Genomic DNA, 18065 nt, shown 5'->3' with positions numbered 1-18065 from the left:
GGTCCTCCTGATCAGGCCCAGCTGGGTCAGGGCCCAGCTGACCCCAGGGACTCGTCAGGCCCCACAGCCCCCTGGGAGGCCCCATGGCCATAAAGAGCAGCCTCCCCGAGGGTGAGGAACAGTTGTTGCTGCAGGTTTTGGTAACTAGAAGTGGAGGGGCCCAGGAAGATGGAGGAGAAGCAGGAGCTGAGCAGCGCCCTGGAGGCCTGTGAGCAGCCTCTGTGGAGCAAGCAAGGAGGGGAGACCTGCCCCGGGGCTGCGGCCAGCAAGGTAGGGCCTCTTGCAGGCAGCCTTTGTTGTGGCTCACGGTGGGACTGAGATCTTTCCTGTGTGAAAATGCCGGTGTGGAACAGATGGGTTAGGTGTCTGCCGGGCGATGCTCAAGGTTTTGCGATGGATGCCACGCTGGGTGCTGGCGTGGTGGGGTTTCCAGAGTAGCTGTGTGTCTCTTGGGGTGCTGCTGGCCCAAGCTATGGGGCTGGGCTGAGATCTGCCTGCGTCTGAGGGCAAGGCTGTGTGGTGATAGGTCTCTGCTCAACCAGGTCTCTAGGCTAGTACAGCTGTTTCTCCCCTGTGCTTCTGTATGGCTTTCTCATTTAGAAGTAGATGTGAATGGTGTCCCTGGTCTTCTGTTGCTTGTTCTGAAGGTTCTGCTGCCCATGAGCACAGCAGAGCTCTGGGGAAGGAAGGATGGAGAGAAATGTGGCTCTGCCAGGAGGTGTGCTTGCTGTGCAAGGGAAACTGTGCTTCTGACCTGCTCCACAAAGCCCTTCTGTCCTGCATGTGCTGGACAGGTGAGGGGATTACAGTTTATTTTCTTCAGTAGAAAAGGATTACATTTTTCTGTAGGATTATAAAAGAGAATTGGGCTTGAAGCTGGGGTTGCCTTTGAAAAAGTAGTTTAGTAATGTCCTACTGAGATTAACTGACAACAGAAACTACTATTCTGTAAGGAAAAGATACAAATCCCATTTTAAGAAAGATACAAGACCTAAAAGTAATTCACCAGTCTCTTCAAGAAAAACCAATGCTTTCTTTTATTCACTCTAAACTCTTACGCTCTTGTGAATTTGTCTTCCTGCAAACCTCTCTAGGTCTTATTTTGTCTTCCTGCAGCCTGCCAGGCCTGAGTTTCTGCAGGCTCTAGGGAAATAACAATTCCTGTCTAGCTTTGAATTATAATTTCTATTTTTAATAAACTAATGTAGCTTTCCATCTTAACATATTGCAGAAAGTATTTGTCTAGATGGAGCAATAAACTACATAAATGATCTGATATATAGGAAACAGCACCTGTGACAGTGCAGATCCATCTATCCTTTTACTGACTAGAGTTTTGTGAAGTTTATTAAATACTTGGGGAAAAAATGCAGGATGCTTAACAAGAAGTTGCTAATACATTAACTTCAGGGCAAAGATTGAACTCGGCCTGTACTCTGCCTTCCTGAGCTTCAGGTGGGGTCCACTTGCAGACTTGAATACAGGCATCTCTTTTCAGAACAGTGAAAGCTTATCAGTCTGGCTCTTGATTAATCTTAGAGTTTTCTCAAATACACAACTAGATCAAGTAGCTCTTTGAGGTCTCATTTAGGAGGGTGAGCTATATGGTGGAGGGCATTTGCTGTGAAATAAGCATCTAACAGCTCATGTAAGCAGACAAACCATTCTTCACAAAAAACAGTCTAGAACCAAACTGAGTTCACTATGAACAGACATGTTGGTATTTCTGTATTTATTTAATTAAAACCACATAAAATATAACTGCACACAAGAACACACGTTTGATATTTCAATGTCACTTTTCACAAAGAAAAATAACTTGCTGTAACTCTTCCCTTTCATTAGCAGAAATCCTACTTGCAAACAGTTGTTTAACCATAAAGGCTTTAACTAATCAAAAGAAGCTGAATTCCCCCTTCTAGGAATACATCATAACCACACAGACACACACACACAGTTCAGAGGCAAGTTCAGAAGCCCTGAAGTAGACAAAACTTTCACAGCAAACTCATCTGTGTTCGTAGAATAAATGTCTTATTTTCATAGTTTGTAATTTACAAGCAAACTTGTTTAATTTTAAATACTTAAAACAAATTTCACTTTAACAAGTATTTACAAAATCTTTACTAAAGATCAACATCCTGCATAAAGGTGACCTCAAGGATATATTTTTGCTACCATGCTACACTTTGCACAGAAGGGGTATAAAGGCCATTGCTAGTTTTGGAAGGCTCAAACCCTTTGTTGATATAGCATAAGGACGTTAACCTATGGAAGGCAGAAGAGGTCATAATTTCAGTGCAATTAACCATTCATTACTTAAGTACATCAATGAGTCCAAAAGACTTGGGTTTTTAATTATTGACCAGTTAGTTCTTTAAGAACTGATTTCATGGAAAATTTTCAGGTCATCACATCTGTCTTCTACTGGTGATATGAAGAAGTTGCATAGGGACCTTCCTCATTCTCCTCCTCTCTAAAAAGAAAATGACCATAATCATCAGATCAGGAGCATGTAATATCTCAACAGTAAAAATGTAATGCAAATGCAGATAATCTTCCTAATGGATCAAAATAGATAAGACTGGCATTGCCTATTAGGAATCCAACTTGCAGTATGCTATTATATATCTTTGGAGTTCTTGTTCTGTTTCAAGAACAGAAAGCTGAAAACAAAGCTGTGTAAATTCAACAACATAGGAAGGTAGTTAAGAGTTTAACTATTCTTGACACTACAGTGCCAAATCAATAAGATACTGTAAAGGATAAACAAGTGGAGGGCATGTTTAGGTTCTAGTACTGTTTCTCTCCATTTCCTTCTTTAAAAGTAAGCTTAGCTGTAGATTTAGAATGGCAGGGGATGCAGATGGACCAAATGAAGCAAGAAGAGGAGCAGTCCCTCAGCTGTAGCTGGATCTGTGTCTTGGTGCTGCAAGGATATTTCCTAAGTGGTTTCCTTGATGTATGCTACTTGTGCATCAACCAGTATTGAGACTGATCACTTAGACTTTCTTAAGAGAAAATTGCTGCCCACAAATGCTATTGTTAATGTAATGACTGGATAAACCAAATCAGTGTTGCTATTAAAAATCCTCAGGAAAAATCAGTCTGCCTACTGTCTACTTGACAATACTGCCTTTAAAAATGGTTATGTAAGCCTACTGCAGCACAGCATCCTGTACTAGTTTAAGCATGCAAGTTCTTCAAAGATCATTGGTTTTTACTACTGAGTTTCAAAATTGTTATTGAGAGCCTATTCTTAAAGCTGCTGCCAATTTCTGTGTTTGGGAGAAAATGGGAAGACTTAACAGTTGCTATGCTGTGAGCTTCAAAGGATTCCCAGTTACTTTTAATATTGCATATGCCTCCATACAAAGGTAAGTTATATGGATAAGTCTAATAATGGTATAAGTTAAAAACTAGGTATTTCCCTAGTATTCCAAACCCAAATAATGCAGACTTCCCCTATGAACTTGTAAACATGATTACTTACAACTTAAATTTCATATAACCCTCTTTTAGAGGAAAGAACCCTATAAACTAACCAAGGAGCTGAGTAACTTTCCCTGTTCTTGGGTAGTCCAGCAGAATTATCTTATTAAACCAAAGACGTTGCTCTTTTGCCTTCAAATAATTAAAAAAAAAAATCCAACCCACCTCAAAAATAGTTCTTAATTTAAACTTGTAGTTATTGCAGGAATGTATGGTTATAAAAATAAGCTGCAGCTGATTATGGTGGATAGTAGGGGTGGATATGGAGAACTGAAGAATGTAAGTAGTGGCTATAATGTGCAAGGTAAACTGTCCAAGGCTCAGGCTGTAGCTGGCCCTAAGGACTGGCAAGAACAGCTTCTAGCCTTCTGTACCAGGCTGCAGTACTAGGCTATGTGATGAGGTCTACAACACATTACCCCAAACCAAAGTAATGGCCAGGAAATATTACTAATGTAGCTCTTCAGAATTGTAGTGGTCTATTCTGATGGCTTATAAACAAGCCAAGCTATGTACAAAATCAAATTGCACAATAGTAGCTCTGGCCCATGGCCCACAAAATAAACAATATGGTGGTGTGTGTTTAATGACCAAACAATTTTCTTCACTTTTAAGATGCTTAAAGTAACAAAGTCACTGCAACATTACCCTTCAGGCAAAAGAGAATAAAATAGCACAGCACTACAAGGCTTTGTAGTGCTGTCTCTCCTCTGTGCTCAGGTCACAGGAGCTGAAAGACACTTACTGAAAGCTGTGGTATGTATCAGGCCATAATAAAAAATGCTAATAACCACTTCTGTAAGACCTGGTGTACCAGTGCAAACAAGAGAACTTGGATCCAATGCTTGGAAGATTCCAGAATCCACAATTAAACAAGGCAGCAATCTGAATTTGAGTTAATAGCTTTTGGAAGTCAAACGGGATTCTCCCCAGGCAACCTCCTTTATTGAGGTATCTGTTTTATTATTGGGCAAACTAACTTAGTTACCAGTTTCAAATGCTTCACCTCCCTACTCTTTCCCAGGTTCAGGTCAAGGTAACTGAGTGGATGACTTGGCAGCGCTAGCTTTACAGTTGGACTATTATCTTGAAGGTCTTTTCTGACCTAAATGATTCTATGGTTCTGTCCCAAGTATTACACCCCAGTTAATTACTAGAGTTGCTCTATTCAATTACAAGGTTTCAAAATTAGTCACAAAGGCAATGCAGTAAAGATGTAACCTGTCCCACAAGCACGGTGTATGGCCCTATGTTCTAGCCTACCACAGTACCACCCTAAAATGTTAAGGACTCTATATAAAATGTAATGTATTTGATGCACGATAATAGCATAGGCTTGTTGACAAAACCAGAGATGCTGTTTGAGATACCACACTAGAGTTCAGCATAGGCTAAAAGACCTTCAGGAGGAGATTAAGATGCTCAATACTAAAAGTGGCATTTACCTGACACTGTCATCTTTTAGTTTTCTGGCTGCTTGTTTGGATAACTTAATCTGCAAGTCCAGTCTCTGTAGGAAGTCTTTGGCAGATAGTTCTTCTGGTGCAGCAGGCTGATTGTCAGGTTCTTGAGGACTGGGAGAAGAACTGCTTCCTTCCTGAACTGTTACTAGTCCTTCATCACAAGAAGGGGAGCTGTCAACTGTTTCATTCTCGGGAGACTCCAGTGAATTAAGTCCATTGAACAGTAATGGTTTATCTGATATAACAGGAATATTCAGGGTTTTCCTCAGAAATATGCAGTCATTAGTGAACAGTTTATTTGCCCTCTTTATTTGTTCCATCTGAAAAAAAATAGGAAAAATGTTAGTACTTTGTACTCTGCCAAAACCTAGCTTTCTGAAGCAGTACAGTAGCTTTTAGTTATAATACATCTAAAGTCTTGCACCTAAAGATGCTTTTCTAGAATGCTCTTCCAATCTCCATACAGACTCACAGGAAGAACCTGCCAAAGAATAAAAATTCTATTGCAGAAATGCTGCTGATTTTGATTTCTATCAGAGTAAGGCTCAGGGCTGCAAGCAGCTGCTGTAGGTGAACTCTGGTACAAAGCATGTGTAATAAAAACAAGGGGTGATAAAGTTACCCTGAGCATTCTAGGATGTGCCAGGTATGAAGTGTAAGCACCACAAGTCTTGGAAGAGCAGTACATGCCTCATCCAAAGTATCTCCCTCCTAGCTGATATACCAAATTTAGACTTCAGATGAAGTCCTGATTTTCTGTGAGAGGCCAGGCAGTGAAAAGAATGGCAGACTGATAATAATGTTGTAATGCAGCTGCATAGACTAGTGGCTGCATTTGTCCAGTAAGCTGAATCTATAGCATGAACAACAGCCTACCTTATGTATGTAATAATGCATGGTAGCAGCCACCACATAACTGGTAAATACTTCTTATGCAACTTTTACCAAAGTAAACAACAACCTACTCCTCCATACAGATGATCTCATGACAGAAGCAAGGAGACACCATTTTTCTCAGCATACTAATGCTTCTATACTTAACCTGAGAAGCTATTATAAATTCCATTGCTGTACAGCTGAAGAAAAGCTCCCAGTAAATGTTTATACTGTCTCCCCACTAAGAATGTTGTTTAAGCTCTTACTTATCTAGATTTCCCTTCCAAGTCAGTAACAGCTAAACTAACTTTCTATTTCTCAATTGAAAGCTTTGGAAAAAAGCACAGAAATCAGTATCCATGATTATGTGACTTCAAGATTTAGTTATAACTTCAACTCATTATTTCATTAGGAAAAATCCTAATTGGAAAAAAATTGAAAAACTACTATTCTAGTCCCCTGGTGATTGCAATAAGCAGAAATCCCCTATCACTACAGTACTGAAATGATAAATATACTTGAAATAAAACAAGTATAAAGAACTGAAAATACCTCTTCCCTGCATTGGAAGTGTTACTGATTTTTATTAAATAGAGCTAAACTGAGTAACAGTGAAGACTAAGTCTTGTAGTAGTAGGAGTCTTACTGATAGTATAACAGCACAGAAAAAGCTGAGCAATTGAAGCACTAGCCACTCATATACTTTGAAGTCTGAAGTATCTTGAGTCTAGTGCTCAGATGATGAAAAAAACTGCTGTACTGTACTATCCTTTTCAGTTTTAAACTTTGCTCTGTCACTACTTGGAGTCCTTCCCAATTGTAAAAGAAAGACCCTTTTTAACAGATAACTGGCTTAACATGCCTGTGCACTTCTTACACTGAATGCACTAGCTGGGAAAGCTGTAAGACTAAGGAAAAGCAGTGGAAATGTTAGTTTTTTCTTATCTGTGTAGATGTGAGACTGTGTCCACTTGCAGAACTGGAATGAGCTCCTGCATGCAGTGCAGACCTGTGCTGTGCATAACAGTATCTGCTGCAGCACCATTACAGATCTGGTGTCATATGGGTGCATTTGCTTGGGTCCTGGAAGTCTGATGAGATCTTTCTCCCTAAAAATAATAGGATATTCTCTCTAGAAAGGCTTTATGTATGGAAAAGTAGTGAGAACAATGCAGTAAAGCTCAGCAGTAAGCTATTTCTAGCCATTAAATATACAAAAATGGTATTCTCTACTTAAGACAACCCCAACCTGTTGATGCAGATGGCTAAGATGATTAAACGATTAGATTTAATAACCCCTTTCAAAAACTGAGTAACATCCGGTGTCAGACACTAAGTTACTGCAAGTAAGAGAAACTCATTACTCTTACAGCTCCTGAAGCCTGGAAACTATTTCTAGTTAGCCTTACACAGTATGGGGTTTAACTTTTCTCCCAAGCTGAGTAGCATTGGCAGGATATAAAAGCAAGTTCACCTGACTTAGCAACGAGACCTAGAATGATGCTCAGATGCTAGTGTAAGTCACTTGTCAAAATCTCTAAAAGTTGTCTGTCTTGAGGGGTATCAAAGTGTTTAGCTTTTCTCTAAAAATACAAAACAAAAGCTGAAAATGGATCTCTGCTACAGGGGAGCCGGAAAGTGATGCTTCAATAGCTGATAAATAATGCACAGTATTGCTGGCCTCTGTCCTCCACTGAAACTCTACCTCTGGTTATTTCTTGCTAAAGTACCTTTTATATATTGCCTTGTGGCATCTGGAAGACTGCACCTCTGCACTGAGTAACAATGAAATGGGATTACCTTGTTCTAAAAAGAACATCCCTCAGCCTTGAGCAGGTTACTTGCTATGTGCAATATCTACTGCTCCTTCTACAACTCTATATATAGACTCCATACATTCACAGGTGTGTGGAGAGCAGGATTTAACAATGTTTTTTAGTGCTAGGAAAACTGAACTACTAGCTACAGACCTGTACTAACGAAAGGATGTGCTAAAATATTTGCTCTTAAAACTTCAACTGAAGGTCTGCTAATGCATAAACTGGTGCCGAACTAATCCATCAAAACTTCTTCTACTGCAATGAAACAGTCCTCTTCTACCCTCAAAAGGGATACCCTTGTATGATGGAAAACAGCACTCCAACAGAACCATAAATATGACACTAAACATTAATTCCCAGTGTTAATTTACCCAAGTCTTCAAAGGAAGAGCTAATGAATTCAAGCCATACAAGATTAATAGACAGTACCCGGGGTAGAGGGGTGAAGGGCAGAGGATGAAGCTGAACAAAGCACAGAGATGTCTTTCCCCAAAATTATATTTTCATCCATCTTAAACTGCCTGCACTGTCATGCCAAGGCAGGCATGGCCCAGATGTCTCTTGCTGCAAAGTAACTCCCAGAGAGGAAAACCACAGTGGGGAAACTACTAAAAACAGTAATACTGGAGGCAATGGCAGCCAAAGATAATTCCAATGTTCCCATTATAGCAACTCTCACTTCTAGCCAAGTACACAGGATGCAGGAAGCAAATGTAATGACTCTTTAGAGAAAGTCAATCCTTGTCATTGTGTGAATGCATCAGTCTTCATTTTGCTAAAAGCAAACATGTTTGCATACATTCCTACCCTGGGATGAAACCCATTAAAGCAGAAACACAATGGCTGATTTCAGGTAACTTGGCATTGCTCTAAGGAACATTTCATGTCAGTTTAGCCTTTCTCAGTTGAAGTCTATAATGATACAGCTCTGGTTTCTTAAAGGGAATACTAGCTTACTAAACTCGTACTATGGACAAAGTTCATGGTTAAAAGTTAAACTTGTTTTTTCAGACTGTACAGGTTTGATCCATGACTTAACTTCAGCTAAAAGGGAGTTGGAAAGTGTTTAGAAGTCAGTTTTTTCTAGAAACTACTGTTTTGGTAATCTGTTAATACTTTTTTCACTTACTGCTGCAAGCAAAATGAAGAACAGCATAACCAAATCATTTAGGCCAGAGACTTTCTCCATTATGGCAAGTCCTGTCAAAAATAAAACTTCAAACAAATCCAATAAGCAGCTTGAGTCACTTTGATTTGCCCCTGTGCTGAGTAAAACTTTGGTTTAACATGGACCAATATCAATACAAAATGCCATTAATCCTGTTGCCAACCAAATTCGGTCAAAAGTGGCTGCATCTTAAGGGTAAGAGAAACAGATTTTCAACCCTTTTCACAACAAAGGCTAAATGCTGCTGAAGTTAGTAGAAGGGTTCAGTAGATCTTTCAGAACCAGGGAGGCAAAGGAAACCCATTCCAGTCAGAACCAATTCATTTGGGACTGCACTGTACCACTTCTAGGAGTCCAACTGGAAGGTGCTCTGCAGCTGATGTGAAAGTGACATTGATTGTCCTGGTACCATGCTGTTAGCTATGCTCATCAGCTGCTTGGCCCCTAGCAACTTTACATGTTGGGACTACTGAAGCTGCACATAGATATGTCAGTGGGTAGCTCATTGGGCTCCAAGTAAGCTGGAATGATAGCAGCGTGGGTGAGCTCTGTCCTGTGGGGAATGGCAGTGTTGGGGCATGCTGGCAGCCTCTGTGGGACTCTGCATGTCTTAGGCTGACAGCAGCCTTCACAGAAGTCAACTTTTCTCTCTATAGGAAGAGAGCAGAGAAGTCACAACACATTCAAATAACTTGTATGTCACCTTTAAGCCGGTAGGTAGATGACAACGGAAGAATTCTTAGCCGTGAAGCTACTGGAAGAAATTATTTATTATCACAGCCTCTGTGTCAACCTCAAAAAGATTACTCTTTTCGATATAAACTCGATTACATCTTTTCAGTCTGAAGTGAATGTGATGAACTGCCCTGTGACCACGGGTTGAGCGGGTGGGAGCGTGTGTGTCCATCAGAGAGGCCAGGGCCAGACCCCGACCCGGCGCTGGGCCGGGCTGGACAGGGCGGCCTTCAGCCCCTGCCCGTCCCGGCAGGTGCTGGTCCCCAGCAGCAGCTCGCAGCGCCGCGATGGCGGCATTTCCAACACCGAGACCGAAACCAGCGCCGCACCCGCGGCCCGCTCTGGGTAGGGAGCGCTGGGAGGGACAGCTGCGTCCCGCCGCCTCGCGGCTCTGTCCCTCCCAGCGCATCTTCCCCTTTCGGCCCCGTTACTCCCGGGGCCTCCACCTGCGCGCCGCTGGTCCCGGCCGCGCAGCCCCCGGGGCTGAGCCCTTCCCCGGGTGGCCCCGCCGCGCTGCTGGCTCCCCGGGCCGGCAGGCAGCCCCGGCGCTGCTCGCCTTACCGTGACGCCGTACTTGAGGGCGATGCCCTGCAGCGTGTCCCCGGCGCTCAGCCGGTGCTCCACGTAGCGCTCGGCCAGCGGCGCCGCCACGCTGGCCGTGCTGCCGTACGAGCGGGCCTTGGTGTGCGCCAGCCGCTGCGACAGCTCGGCCTCCGACTCCGAGCCGCCCGGGGGCTCGTCCCGCAGCGACTCGGCCATGCTCCCGCCGCGCCTCAGCGCCCGCGGCCCCGCGCCGGCCCCGCGCCTGCCGCCCCCCCGGCCATGGCGCCGCCCCCCCCCCCCCCCCCCCCAGGCACCGCCCGCCCGGCGGCGATGGCGGCCCGGGCCGCGCAGCCCCGCGGTGCATGCGCGGGCAGCGGAGGGGCCGCATGCGCGGGGCGGGGGCAGCGCCTGCGCGGCTGGCGGGGCGGGTGGGAGGGTCCGGGCGGGCTCCGGCCTCTTCGGGTGGTGCGGGGCGGGGGGTCGCGGTGCCAGGCGGGGGCTTTCCCCGAGGCAGTCTCGGCTGAGAGGTGGCCGTGAACAGTGGAGTCTTGCGTGTGCGTGGGGGTTTATTAGTTGTGAGAGAAAAGGTGTTGGTCCCGTTGTGCCGGGCCCCCAGGTCCGTTTCACTGCAGCGCTGGCGGCTTTGGGGCTTCAGCCCGGGTGTCCGCTGGGAGCCCTGGCAACGCGCGGTGCCATGGAGGCACAGCAGCCAAGTTTAAAAAAAAGCGGGGCGCAAGCACAAATACAAAAGGGTTGCAATAATGGAGGATTTACTGGAATCCAAGTCAGAAGAGGGGAAATTCCTCTGGGGAAAAACCAAGCAGATTTCATAACTAACAACTTAGGGTTTAGAATATCCGTGTAATTTTAGAATCAATGCAATAATGTTTTAAGTGAGAACTTACCAAGAAACCTGTGTACGGGACTTCTTTGAAAGCTGAACCATTGTTACTTAGCTAGAGCTTTATAACAAACATCTATCTGGTGCATAGTCGTGTATCCTCTAGAGGCACAACATGTACCAAGGTGCCAAGAGGTGTCTTGGGCAGCCTACTCGAGCAGGGGGCAAGATGCCTCAGAGGTCACTTCCTAATGCAACTACACCGTGATTCTGGCAGGTGTATGTGTCACAAACACCTGGTTTGGTGTGTGTTTTTCCTGAGAAGTCCTAAAAAGAGAGACCTCTGGCTCCAACTTAATCTTAGTTGGTTTATCTGGTAACCTCAGCATTCCTCAGCCCATATCCACATAGTTATTTGGAAAAACAAAATGCATCAACTGACACAGTATCTAGTTGTAGTTTTTACATTATGTTCCCTGGGTGGATCATGGAGTCTCTTCAAGGAATACAGAACAAAAGTCAAGGCAGATGTGCCAAAGGTTGATGGTTTGGCTACAAGTTTCCAGGCATAAGTTAGGAAGACGTAGAAGCTGCCCTGAGAGATGCACATGTTAGTGATAAGGAATGACATGCCAGCACCCCATCATCACCCAGGAGAAGCCAGTGTGGTAGCCCCAGTGTCCAAACAGTAATTGCAGGCAGTGGGTAGATAGGTCAGAACACTACAAGACATTATATAAATTAATGGCAAGAAAAGGTTAACTTTTAATCTTCTTGTGATTCTACAGTATAATTGGGAAGTTGGAGAATCCCCTGGGGATGCCCACTTGAGGCTACACTAGCTGTAGAAAGAGAACCAAATTGTGACATCTCTGTGCTTTCAATTCCACATGAAACTCCTCGATTTGCTGGGCTGCATCAGCAGTTCTGCTGTGACCCACCTAGCAGAAGAGCTGAAGTGCAGGTCAGCATTTATTAAAAATGTCTGCTGTGTGCAGCGTGGAGTCATGGTTGGGCTTCAGCCTCTGAAACTGGTTGATGGAAATCACACACATCTGGATGCCTGCCCAGAGCTGGAATTACCCAGTCCAGTTATTTCAGCTGAAGTGGCTCTTAGTAAAGGGGAGCTGCAGCTCAATAAAATGGAAATGTTTGAAGTTACTGATAGGATGGGCTGAACATGCAATATCAATTAGTTTCAAAATGTTTTTGACAAATGTACTAATTTTAGACAGTATTACTCCTTCTCATGTTTTCCTAAACTCCATCTGTATGCAAAGTGTGTGCAAGACACTTTAAATCAGCTGTCACAGAACAGCAGCAGCATCCCTTGCATTAATATAAAGTTACCACAGATAGTTTAATGTTCAAAGTTTTACTTTAATAATGTTTCAAGGATATGTGTGAGGTGTTTCGGTTTTGTGTTTTGTTTTGTTTTTTTTTCTTCTGGAGTTGCTAGATTGTCTCATCTTTCAGCAATTTGTGAAAATGTTTGGGTTTTACCCCAAAATCCATTTGCAGCCAGAGGAATGTTTACATTTGGGATGTTGCCAAGATAGCCAGTCAAATAGTCAATTGCTACCTTATCTATGTCATACAAATACTGTCTAAACCAAACATTGAGTTACAAATTTGATCCAAAGCTTAAACTAGGTAACCCATTTTTATCTGTATTTTTAATATGCAGTCTATATGAGTGACAGAAGAAACTTGAAGTGTTGTGCTAGTGACACTCCATTGGTTTAGGGAAGATAATCGCATTAGCGGTGAGAATGTGGTGTCCATGCTACGGAAATATCTTCCTGGAGTGGTCTGTGATCTTAAAGTGAAGGGAAGTACCGGCTTGCTGAAGGTTTCTTGGGTTTAAGTTTAAGCTGGCAAGCTCTGATAGGCTGCTCATTGTCAGACCCCTGGTTGACCTTCTAGAAGTTGGAGCTTGCTTGCTTCACAAGACCATACTACCCAGGGCTTGAGGTGGCACTGCAGTGCAAGTTGGCCTTGTGCCTGCTGGTTGGGTTGTCCTGTGTCTGGCCCCAGCCAAGCAGCCAGGCTCCCCGGGCAGGCTGCAGGAAGGGACCGCTCACACTGGTTACCCCTCAAGGTGCAAGCTTTCAATGCAGGGACATCAAACTTGCCACATTAGAAAAAGTCCCTGCTATAGCTTTGGGATTCATCATTCCCCATGGTGATATTCTCCTTCCTAATCTGAGTCAGCAGCTTATTGCCACATGTGGGTATTTCCTGATGGACAGGACCTATATGGCAATTAGTTTTCATTTAAAGGTTTTCTGCCGGATCATGGCATTCTTTGTTCAGCAAGGGAGTCTCTTGTCATGTCTGACTCCACTTCATTCCTCCTCATTCACTTCTTTGTTTCCCTGTTACTGCTTCTGTGGTTTCTTTCCTCATTATAGCTTCCAGTTTCAAGGAGCTGTGCTTGCCCAAACCTGTTTCTTGCATTAAAATCAGTGATTCTTTAGGCAGTGCTTGCTGGGGATTGGACTTGACACACTCGTCAGACTCGTGTGGAACAGAGGAGTTCTGAGGCTGGCTGCAGAGGTGCTTACATCTATTGCTCTTTCCATGTTTGGGAGGTGATTGCTGGGACTACAGCAGCTAGAAGCATACTTTTAAAAATTAAAGCTTCAATTTTTGAGACCTCAGCAAAGCCTTGTGGAGTGCCTGCCTGACCTAAGGATTCCCTAGAACTGAGTTTGAAGAAGGGAAAACCTTTTTCTGCATTTTTTTCCTCAGGTTCAGACCTAGATAATACTATCTTTGCATTCCTATACAAAACCCTTGTACAGGAATTTGATAAAGACGGAAAAGATGTGTGGGAGCTAATATTACAATACTTACTCATGAAGCAGTAGTTAAAGGTAAATCTAATGAATCATTCAGTTTAGGAACTCTCACTGCCATTTCTGGCTTTATGAATGTGTTCTGAAGGTAAGAGTTTTCAGTAGAGCTTCATGATGAATTTTATAAATAACCAACAGTACTTCAGTCTTTGCAGTCCATTGACTTCCAGTTAGTACTGGGTAATTAGCTGACAGTTTATAATCGAAAATCATCTATATCTAAAATAGCAAGTGCACAGTGGTCTTGATTTATTTAAAATATTGTATAGACCAACAGACTGAAGTCAGCAGTCTTCTAAATTAGATCAGTGTCACCAGAGTCTAGATAAAGCAGCCCATATGACTTAGTGGGACAGTAAGTAGAGAAGATAATGCCTTCTAGCTAAGTAATCATTCTGTTAAGGATCAAATATTCATCAGTTCTTTTGTCAGTGGAGAAACCCAAATTTGCTTGGTAAAGGATTAAATGAAAGAGTGAGCATTTCCTAACTTTGTTTGTGATGCAAGCCAGGGGCTTGACCACTTATAATAGTAATACTGATGTTGGACAGGGATGTTTTAATTTCAGGAGCAATAAAAAACCCTATCCTTGTAGGCTCTATGTGTGGGCAGATGCATGATAATCAGGACAGAATAGACAAAGAAGGCTGCCCCCTGGTAATGAGTGGTGCAACAAGATGTGCCACCTACCTCTGATCATATTGCAACCTCTGACAAAAAAAATCATGTGGGACAAGGATCAGAGACAAATTCTGCCATTTAAGAATAATAGCCCTGGGTTCTGCAATTAACTGCAGCAAGAAGAGAGGGTCCTACATGAATTTCAAAAGGAAAGGTTTGTCTGAGCTGATGCACATTACTTGAGCTGTGCACATATTCCTCATCAAAATAATCCCATTATGTAGCAGTAGCAGCTGTGAGCCATTATTATTTAACACTCTTAGTGGGGTTACTGTGGGCTTCTGTAATAAAGTTACAAGACAGTGTTGCAATATCTTGTGCTGTGGGTTTGCATTCTCAGATTTTTTTTGGCTTTAAGTGTCAGTGAAGTTTTATTTATTCTCATTCTCTCACCCCATTTGCAAAGGATGAATATATTTAAGCTTTATTGTAGTGCACAATTATCCATTCTTTGTTGCCTCTAGCTTTACTTACACATCAACTCTAAGTAGTATGAATGTTACAAAACCAATGCCAGTAGGAGCAATCTTACCTGGGAAAAGATTCAAGTGGTTTGGATCCTGTGGTGAGGGCTGGCTCGTGCTCTTACAAACGTCTGGCTTTTGGTGTGAGCTGCTGGAGAACAAAGATGCCAGCCAGTCTCTTCTTCCTAACTGCATCTTTTGACTGGTGTTTCTTTTCTACCTTTGCATGCTGAAAGGGTGGGCAGTTCTCGGGCAATTCAAAGTTGTTTCCACTGAAAATAGGCAGGCTAAACATGCATGTTAGAATCACATACGGATCTGAGAGGGAACCATCCATGGCTCTATGAGACCTTGGGCCAGGGGTCCAGCAGGCTGTACCCAGCACAGGGGACTTGGCAGGTGGGAGTTGCTGCGACACTGATTTAGAGGAGTGTGGGATAAGCTGTCCGGTGGCTTTTATTTCAGTCTCCAAAGTGAAGTCAGTGTCAAAAGCAGTTCTGGCATTTTCCATTGGAATATTAGCCCTTGCAGAATATTTCGGAGTTTAAAGATGTTTGTAACTTAGCCTCTGTATGTTTCTATTCACACTGTCTCACCTGTCCATGCTAACTGCTGCTCCTCATAAGCTTCTCCTGTTCACATGCACCTGCACCTCAACTAAGACCTACATTTAGGATCCTCATCATTATCCCACTCTGTGCCATTGCTGCTGAGCCTTCTGGTGCTGTAGTTTTTTCCCTGCTGAACTCAAATTTACTGTGATTATTCCTGCTTTGGTCTCTTTTAATTAAAAAGCAATGAATACAATAAATCTGGATGTTATAATGTAGTTAATGACATCTCCACTGATGTGTAAACTCAAAAATGAGCATAAATAAGACAGCTCTGTTGCATGGGAGAGCTGTGAAGAACAGCCAGAGGGATGGCAATAAGGAAGTCTCTTGTATTTCCCTCATTACTTCTCTTGAGTGGCTTTTTCACTCTCAACATATTTGGTTGGGTAATATTTTACTGGAAAAATCTGTAAACAGGTGATGCATGACTAGAAATGGTTTATTCATACAGATATTTAAAGAAGATTCCCCACCTCAATATTCATTTGTCAGTGGGTGTTTTTTGAAGTGTCATTATGAACCTTGCTTTGCCGAAGTAGTTCCACTCACAGCTCTGTCTAGACCCAAAGGGAATTTGTTTAATTAAGTGAAGAATCACAGAGGAAAAGACTGCTTTACTTATATATGTTATTACAAGTCCTTTTTTTGAGGCTTACTTTTAACAACAGTTTTGTATAACCTGTTCTAACAGGTCAAGAGTAACTTGTTTATTTTATACATGCTTTTAGATTTGTTTTAGCTCAGGAAGGCTTAATAATCAAATAGCCCTTTTAACCCTTCCCTCAATCTTAGGGTTCAGTACAATAGCAGTCAACTGGTGATTTCAAAGAGGGCCTGTCCTTTGAAAGTGCTCCTCAAACTGCTTTGTCAGAGAATCTGAAGAAGCTGTCCAGAAATTCCCCAAGAATATGAATGAAGTCAGCAGACATAAAAAAAAATACAGATCAGAATATTAATCCTTCCATTTCCATGTACAGCCTACTAAACAATACTTATTCTTTATGCCTGCTCACAGTTAAGAGACTGTTTGTCCTCATCCTACATTTCCATCTTTTAGTTGCCCTTTCCTCTTATTCAGGTTGGATCTGGCTTCAGCTGTGGAGTTGAAGTAGCCTAAGACAAAACCAGAACTGCCAGCAGACTTGGTCTGTCTCCAGTTTGCTTCGATCTGTGGAATCAATTAGATGATGAAGAGTATAACTTTGAAATTCATGTTGTAAATCTTCAGCTGCCTGCAGATATCCCAACAATCCCCTGCCCACTTGAAAGAGGAGCTAGGAGAAGCATCCAGGTTCTTGCTCTTGTGATTTATGCTGGGAGGGTATAAGTATGTCTGGAGGAAAAAGAGCTTTGAAAGACCTGCAGTTGAAAATAAGGAGGTTCTGTTTGTGAATATTTTTCTTCAATGAAAAGCGAAGTTCAACTTTTGCCTTGGAAAGAGCAACTCAAGTTAGGCTTTTGCTGTGAGTCACTTCTGAAATTACCTCTCCTCACTGAATGCAGAGCATGCCTCAGATCACAGCTTCCCAGGCCTGAAGGTGGCCCTTGTGATGCTCCTCTAAGAGCAGCCTGTCACTGTTGAGAAGGAAAGCTGCTGTTTGAATAAGAAGACAAAACAGTGACAAGGATGCATTGAAGCTGTGTAGCAAGTTTCTATTCCAAGAGTGCTCTTTGCCTTCCAGGGTGTTTACTCATGTGTATTTTCTTCTTGTGGGAATATTTTCATTTGCCCTAATTGGCCTTGTAGCTCATGTAGTCATTCAGTGTCCAAAACTGGAGTATGTTTTTGTCCTCTGACTATTTTTAGCAGATGTATATAGGGCACTAAACCAGCAGTATTTATGCTTTTTATTACAGGCTTCTCATTTTGGGCACTGAGGAGTTGGCCTTGGAAGTATTATAATGGTGTTATTGGAAGGGAGAGGGTGATGGACCAAATGGGTCACTGTGTTGTGTCCTGGCAGCTTCTGCTTGGTGTTCTTCAGCTTTTAAAATCACAACTATTCAACTTCGTTTTGTGTGGTTTTTTCCTACTGAAATGCTGCCCCCGAGTGGTGACGAGCTGACTGATCCCAACTGGAGATCTGAGCTGTTACTGCTGCCCGGCCGGTACCCCGTGTGCCCCTTTGAGGGTGAATGTTCCCGGAGTTAATAAAGGGATAAAGGTTGCTGTAGAAAAGCAACTTGAGGCATTGCTGCTTTAAGATTTATACTCTGCTTCTCTGTCAGAGGTTAGTCTTCCTAGCAGCTTTGCTCAAAGCATAAGGACACTGGCTCCTCAGTAAGTCACAGCTTCTTGTACTGGTTTAACTCAGAGGTGCCTGTTTTTCTGGGCCACTGGAAAGTGTGTCAGGATGACTTGTTTTGCCTGCAAGTTGAAAATGAGGAAGGATTTTATGTGAAGAGAGTTATGTCTTTTTGGACATTCTCAGGGTATTTGAAGAATACTCCATGTTTCCATACATTGTTGTAGACCAATTGTCCAGAGGGATATATAATCTTATCTG

At 42.9% G+C, this 18065-nt stretch overlaps 1 protein-coding gene across 1 annotated transcript; it reads right to left on the bottom strand.

Moving 5' to 3' along the window:
* Positions 1-1698: 1698 nt before the first annotated feature.
* Positions 1699-10477, bottom strand: LYSMD2 (LysM domain containing 2). Its single transcript, XM_051628442.1, has 3 exons — positions 10116-10477; positions 4938-5275; positions 1699-2476 (listed from the first exon to the last, which is right to left on the bottom strand). Exons 1-3 carry the CDS (start codon positions 10311-10313, stop codon positions 2425-2427), a joined length of 588 nt encoding a protein of 195 aa, XP_051484402.1. The 5' UTR covers positions 10314-10477; the 3' UTR covers positions 1699-2424.
* Between the last annotated feature and the right edge of the window lie 7588 nt (positions 10478-18065).

The sequence above is a fragment of the Apus apus genome, chromosome 10, assembly GCF_020740795.1.
Source record: "Apus apus isolate bApuApu2 chromosome 10, bApuApu2.pri.cur, whole genome shotgun sequence".
NCBI lineage: Eukaryota > Metazoa > Chordata > Aves > Apodiformes > Apodidae > Apus > Apus apus.
This window is presented reverse-complemented; position numbering and strand designations above follow the sequence as displayed.

Bases quoted from the DNA above. Each gene is read 5' to 3' on its own strand.
- LYSMD2 (XM_051628442.1), bottom strand. From the start codon at position 10,313: ATGGCCGAGTCGCTGCGGGACGAGCCCCCGGGCGGCTCGGAGTCGGAG. The intron at 5,276-10,115 runs GTAAGGCGAGCA...ATTTTTTTTCAG, and splicing joins CCCTCAAGTACGGCGTCACG to ATGGAACAAATAAAGAGGGC. The intron at 2,477-4,937 runs GTAAATGCCACT...TTTTCTTTTTAG, and splicing joins CTAAAAGATGACAGTGTCAG to AGAGGAGGAGAATGAGGAAG.